Source organism: Xiphophorus maculatus, chromosome 14 (genome assembly GCF_002775205.1).
Source record: "Xiphophorus maculatus strain JP 163 A chromosome 14, X_maculatus-5.0-male, whole genome shotgun sequence".
In the NCBI taxonomy this organism is placed as follows: Eukaryota; Metazoa; Chordata; class Actinopteri; order Cyprinodontiformes; family Poeciliidae; genus Xiphophorus; species Xiphophorus maculatus.
This window is the reverse complement of record NC_036456.1, coordinates 24,118,136-24,125,558: the sequence shown is the minus strand read 5'-3', so window position 1 is coordinate 24,125,558 and position 7,423 is coordinate 24,118,136. Positions and strand designations below refer to the sequence as shown.

General features: G+C 34.6%; 1 protein-coding gene across 1 annotated transcript; it reads left to right on the top strand.

Moving 5' to 3' along the window:
• Nucleotides 1–1,692: 1,692 nt before the first annotated feature.
• LOC106700294 (zinc finger protein 260-like) lies at nucleotides 1,693–6,786 on the top strand. Its single transcript, XM_023346927.1, has 2 exons — nucleotides 1,693–1,953; nucleotides 4,452–6,786. The coding sequence occupies exons 1-2, from the start codon at nucleotides 1,785–1,787 to the stop codon at nucleotides 6,371–6,373; spliced, it is 2,091 nt and encodes a 696-aa protein (XP_023202695.1). The 5' UTR covers nucleotides 1,693–1,784; the 3' UTR covers nucleotides 6,374–6,786.
• Nucleotides 6,787–7,423: the final 637 nt, after the last annotated feature.

Here is a 7,423-nt window from a genome sequence, read left to right as displayed (position 1 = left end):
CACTGGAAAGAAGCCATTTGTGTGAGTGGACATTTAAAAGAGCCATATTTAGGGTTTCAGGTGAACTGTTAACATTAATTGTGGGTGGTAGATAATGTTTTTCTAAAAGTCTAAGGTTATTAAAGTTCACTGAATGGGTACGGTTATGTATATTTGCTCCCTGTATGTAATCCTAACTGAAATTAACCAGTTAATGGGGACAGATTGGCCCGGCCCAATGGTATGTGTATAACAGTCAGTAAAAAAAATAGAAGCCAGGACCATGTAGACGTCCATCAGTAGCAGACTGGTCAGATGTAGTGATAATATGGTTACCAGAAATGGTTACCATGGGGACTAACACGGGTGAGAAGCATTTCTCTTGAGGGTACTTTAGAAAAAGTTTTGCTCAAATGACGTTTAACCGTTCACATGAGAACTCATGCAAGTTTTATGACATAATGTGAATTTCAAGTACCAAGATTATCAGTAATTTGCTGTTTGGAAGTGGCGTAATATAAAGCTGGATTGTTTTTGTAAATGTAGCAGCTTTGCTTGAAAAGCTTTTCAAATCGGAGATTTAGCTGAAATACTTTAACATTCACTTTATTCTTGCAATTTTATGTTTTCATTTGTATTTTTTTTAATGAGAGTAAGAGAGATATTGGTAATCTCCAAAAGGAAAATTTGTTTGAATGCTTTCAGATTTAGACTTGTAAAGTTTTTGAGACTTTATTGTGTGTTTTTTCTTTGTACTTTTGTCTTTTATTTCAGTGGTTCTGTGAAATGGATGCATGTTAGCTGCTACTGCATGTACACGGGGTCACAAATTAATGGGAGTAATGTTTTCTGAATCTAATCTAAAGCCATAATTTTTTTCTGTTTTTGCAGGTTTTGATTAAGAAGAGAAAGTGTTAAATAATAGTCTGAAATGCTTTTTGTTTGACTTTGCATTGTCTTTATTCTTCTTCTCTTGTAAAAGTGTAGCTTTTTACCCATGTCTTTTTTTTGGTCATTTTTTCTTTGACATGGTGTTTATCTTTTGGATAGTAGAAAATGTATTGATGATATGAAATTCAAGATAGAAAAATGATTTTCAAAAGAACATTCTGTTTAATTCTTGGATAATAAAGTGTATTTACCACATTGATGGTCTTTTTCTTTATTTCATTTAGTAGAACATTGTGTGTCAAAATAGATGTACATAATTACACTCCATCGCCTATTTTATTTAAAGAGAATACTGTTCTGTTTTAATATGTAAATTATTCTCCTGTTGTCACTTATGGGGACAGTAGACATGTAGTTGCAACATTTCGCCACCAGAGAGCACATTGAGCACATCTTTATAAAAACTAAAATAAAAATAATCAATAGAAAATGTTTCAGGATCTCATAATTACTGTGATTTTTAAACAGATCCTAAAATATGTTTGTATTTATGAATTCAAGAGTTCCAACCTGTAAGTAGAAACCCATCATATTAAACGTAAACAAGGCTTGTAAACATTAGTCTGTGTTTAACTATTCTGTATAGTATTTCACTATAGGGTTGAAATGAGTTACTGAAATTAAGTAAGTTTCCACAATATTCTAGTTTATTTAGTATGACGGTACATTAAAAGAGGAGACTCAACGCCGAAAATCCAAAGCGGAACTAAAAGTCGTTCACAGTTTCTTCAGTGCAGCCACAGTGAAACACACAGAGGAGCACAGAGAGATTGGCGTAAGCTTGTCCTTTGTTAGAAGGTTGTACGAACACGGATTTGGCGTTTTAGGTAAATATCTGAGTATTTGCTTTAAAAATGTCTTCAGTTCCGCCTCAGAGAGAGTTTATCAACGAGCAGGTAACTCCTGCTGGAGAAACATTCACAGAGTTTAAAGAAATCAACGTCAAGATGGAGGAAGAGATGGAGGATCAGCGCAGACTGATGGATTTTACCCGGATACCGAGGATCATCTTACACCGGATAGGTACGAAACACCTTCATGTTTTACTGATTAATCAGGTTAAAGGGAGTCGGAGGCAGGTTAAGTAAATGTTTGGTGCGACGTCAGTCTATTTAAAGGCTTTTACATTAAACTATAAATCTATAATAATCAACAACGATTAACTGTGATTTTACAATCTACTCTTCATCACATATCTAAATTATAGTTTCTGATCTGTGGCTCCCTAATCTCTACTCCACCAGTTTAAGAAACTGTTTAGTTTCTTAAATTAATGGTAAGAGTTTGTTAAAAATTATTCGATTTAATTATGTTATTTCTAGGCCATTCCACCCGCCTCTCAAAAATATTTCTGTATAATTGAATAGCAACAGGACACGTAAATGTTGCAACAGGCACATAACACCAGAAGGTTAGCCATGGGGACAATAAATAATAAAAATAATAATAATAAGATAATGACAGAATCACAATAGTATAGGAGAGAGAAAACTAAAATGATACACAATGTCACTTTATTTCCAAAGAACCTCGTGTTAAATGAATTTAAAACAGATTGTGGGTAATCCTAAACTGGGAGTAAACTAGTACAGAAATAGATAAATAATTATTAAATTCCTATCAATGGCAAGAACACAAAGTGTGGACATAAAAAAAAGTGTAGGTAGAAGCTCAACCTTATTACGCTTTAACTTTGTTATACATGAAAACAAATTCATCACTAAAAACAAAGCAGCAGATTCTTTTCTGTATATTTTGTGTATGGATAATGGAAATCCAGTTAAATCAGTAGACAAACTATCAAAGTAGTATTTGTTTAGCGAATTATTTATATAGTTTTTACTCTTCACAACAACTACTCCACACCTGAACCCCTCTAACTGAAGTGCAATTGTTTTTAATATTTGCCTTGACCTTTATTTTAGTTTTTAAAATAAATTTCTTTAATTTTGAACTGCTTTTGTGTGGTTTTCTCTTTAAAAATGTACATTTGTGTATATGAAATTTACCATTGATGAATAAAAAATACCTTTGGATTCACTTTGCCACTTTGTTGAAACCCAAGCAGATTCTGACCACTGAAACAGAAACCTAATTGAATTATTAGGAGAGGGTTAATATTTTGATAATAGGAGATTGTGTGGGAGTAAGTGTGGGATTTTAACGCTAACTGCTTCTTGGCCTCTGTCTGAATATCATGCCAGGACTTAAACATATTCTCCAGAAGAAATGGGAATATTACAACTTGGACATAAAACTGTAAGCTTTGATTACAACAAAGATTTGTCTCCTTTATCTTTGTCTCTCCCTAAAACTTAGAGTGTTCAATCTATAAGAGTTATTTGCAATGTTTGCCCATTTTAATGTGCTTACAGCAGTAAAAGTGTTTTTTCATGGGTTATCTGCACTAAGGCTGCTCAGATTTAGAATCACTTCATGACCACTGTTCTGTGATACATGTAGCTAAGTAAAATAATAATAAATAGTTAAATGCCACTTTTCTACTGTGGTATTTTATTTAATCTTCTAAATTCAGAAGAGACAGGTTTGGGACTCTTATACACAGAACATGCTCTGTATGTTTGAATTATTAAATATTTTGTGTCACAACAAAAAACTGTGAGAAAATGCTAAAATTGTTTTTCTACCAAAAAGTGATTAAGACTCACTTCCTGCACAATGAATTGTAATTTTTGGCAGAAATGACTTTAACTCAACATAATTGTATCATATAAATAAGGTTGATAAATGTACAAACTTTAAAAATGTTCTCCAATTCCATTTTGTGTTTTCATTTAGGCTCTATTAGAGGGATTTACTACTTATGGATGTCCACAGCATTTCATTGTTAACAAAGAGGTCCATCAGATTCTGCGCACCTGATCGTAATTTATAAGTTATTGACAGGTAGTTATTTTAAATATCTTGTAAAATTAATCTTGGTTGGACTGGTGGAACGGCTTGCAGCACCCGGTAGAAAATTTGGTAACACTTTATTTGACGGGTTGTGCATAAGACTGACATGACACTGTCATAAACATGAACGAGTCTTTATGAATGTCTATGACTGTTGTCATGGAGCGTCATTCGGTACACAATGACACTTTTAATGCAAAGTTGGCAGTCTTAATGGACTTTTAATGCAACTTTTCATTAAAAGTGTTATTTACTGAAAGACGCTTCACGACAAAAGTCATATTCATTCATAAAGACTCCATTACGTTTATGACAGATGTTATGTCATGTTTATGACACTGTCATGTCAGTCTTATACACACCCCTTCAAATAAATAAAGTGTTACTAAAAATTTTCCCTCATTTTTAAAACTAAAACTTGGTATGCTTGTTTACTCACCTGAAAATCGGTAATATAATATTTTGACTCACATGTTCTCTTCTGGTCAGAAGAACTACATTTGTTAGAATAACTCCAAAAAATTCCCTTTGGATACACTAAGACATTAAAGTGAAGGGCTCATTCTCTTACACATTTAAAAGCTTTTTTTTGTCTTTTTGTCCAGATCTCCCACAATGTTGGGCGTGTAAAGAGGAGGAGGTTCTGAATGAGCCCAGCAACCAGCAGGAAAACTCCAATTTATATCAAGAGAATCCAGAACCTCTGCAGATAAAACAAGAACCAGAACCTCTGCAGATAAAAAAGGAGCAAGAGGAACCAGAACCTCTGCAGATAAAACAGGAACCAGAACCTCTGCAGATAAAACAGGAGCAAGAAGAACCAGAACATCAACAGTTCAAAGAGGAAGAGAAGCAACTCTGCATCAGTCAGGATGAAGAGCATCTTGTGCTGAAACAGGAGACTGATGACATTTTGATGATGCCTTCTAAAGTGCAAAGAATCCAAGATGAAAGGGAACCACAGAGGAACCAACTAATCTCTCCTGAAGTTGGGATCCCGGACCAGGAAGGAAATAATTCTGAAAACTCAAAAGAGAGAAATGAACAGGAACAAACTGAGAGATATCAGAAAACCAAACAGCAGAAAAGCAGAAATGACAATTCAACCCAAAAGAGACTCAGGAAATCACATCCAGATCAAAGATTATATTCTTGTAAAATTTGTGATAAAACCTTTTCTCGAACCAGATACTTGACTAAACACATGAGAACTCACACAAACAAGAAACCTTTCACATGTTCAACTTGCGGAAAAAGATACAGTCAAGAGGCTTGTTTAATTAATCACACGAGAATTCACACAGGTGAAAAACCATTCACATGTGTTGCTTGTGGAAAAGGTTTCAATTACAACAGCACGTTAAGCATTCACATGAGACTTCACACAGGTGAGAAGCCTCACTCATGTGGGACCTGTGGAAAAGGTTTCCAGAGTAAATATAACTTACTTCGTCATATGAGGATTCACATTGCTGAGAAGCCGTTTTCATGTGGGACCTGTGAAAAAACCTTTGTGTGTAAATCTGACTTAGTTAATCACATGAGAATTCACACAGGTGAGAAACCTTTCTCATGTAGGACCTGTGGAAAAAGTTTCTCTCAAAGATACAGTTTAACTTATCACAAGAAGACTCATAGAAGTGAGAAGGTTTTCTCATGTGGGACCTGTGGGAAAAGTTTCTCTCAAAGATACAGTTTAACTTATCACATGAAGACTCATAGAAGTGAGAAGGTTTTCTCATGTGGGGCCTGTGGAAAAAGCTTTACTGATAAGAAAAGTTTAAATTTCCACATGAGAATTCACACAAGTGAGAAGCCGTTCTCGTGTGAGATCTGTGGAAAAAGTTTAAGTCATAAAAAAAGTTTAACCGCTCACATGAGAATCCATACAGGTGACAAGTCTTTCACATGTGGGACCTGCGGGAAATGTTTCAGTCGAAAAGGCAATTTAAATGATCATATCAAAATTCACACAAGTGAGAAGCCTTTCTCCTGTGGGACCTGTGGAAAAAGTTACAGTGAAAGAAAGAGTTTAACTCATCACATGAGAATTCACACAGGTGAGAAGCTTTTCTCATGTGAGATTTGTGGAAAGAGTTTGGCACACAAAAAAAGTTTAACTGCTCACATGAGAATTCACACAGGTGAGAAGCCTTTCTCTTGTCAAACATGTGGAAAATGTTTTATGTTTAGTTCTAGTTTGCTTTATCACATGAAATCCCATTTAAGTGAGAAACCTTTCTCCTGCGAAACCTGTGGAAAAAGGTTCAGTCAGAAATGTAATTTAACTTATCACATGAGAATCCATACAGGTGAGAAGCCTTTCTCCTGTGGAACCTGTGGAAAAAGTTTCAATCAAAAATGTAATTTAACTTATCACATGAGCATTCACACAGACGAGAAACCTTTTTCTTGTGAGACCTGTGGAAAAAATTTCTCTCGTAAAACAAATTTAACCGTTCACATGAGAACACACACACAGGTTTTATGGAATAATGTGAACTTAATGTACCAAGATTCTCAGTAACTTGCTGTTTAGAAGAGGAGTAACTGCAGCTGGATCACATTTTTAATTGTAACAGCTTTGTTTCAAATAGGAGATTTAGCTGAAATACTTAAACATTCACTTTGTTCTCACAGTTTTATCTTTCCATTTAAAAGGGATATTTTGAGTGAGATATGACTTAAGACTTAAGTCACACTTTTCATCACCATCAAAGCTGCTGGTTGGGGAATGAAATTGTGCTAAATAATGATCAGAGATGTTTTCCCTTTTTGTTTGTTTAAATATCTGCATTGACTTTATTCTTGTTAGTTACTCTAAACTGTAAAGTTTTTTTGTCTTTGACATGGTTTTTATGTTTTGGACAGAACATGTATTGATGATGTGGTTTGAATTATAGATAGAAAAAATACTTGCAAAAAAACTTTCTTCATAATTCTCAGATAATAAAGATTATTTGCCATAATGGTTTTTTTCTTGTTTCTGTTTGGTAGAATATTGTGATTAGCAACGTGTAGTTGCAGCAGTTCGCCACCAGAGGGAATATTGAACACGTTGAGTAATTCAGCAAAGTAAGAACTTGACCAACTGAAACACTCACTGTTGCTCTCGTATCTAACAGGTGAATATAAATTAGTGACACACTAGTAGCAGTGTGTGTACGCTAGAAGTCTCTTTATCCCTGAGTGTGTAGTGGCTAAATGTTGTTAGTTTCCATCATATGGCAGCTTGACCTGATTTACAATCTAACCACGAGTTGTAGGAAAATCTCAAATTCTCTTTTGACAAGAACTTTACACAGATAAACTTTACAGATAAGTTTGTATGACTTAAAGGTATTGCTTGCAAATTGGATACATTTTATTTAGTTCACAACAGTACAGAAATGTCTGGTAGTGTAATAACAATCAGATCATAAATATTTTATTATGAAAGAGAACTGACTTGACATCTTCCAGAGTTGAATCCATGTTCAGTTTTCACGTCACACAGATACAGACCAGAGTCTTCAGTCCTCAGTCTGGACACATGGAGTCTGATTCGTCCTTCTCTGAGGACGTCTTTGTCACTCTG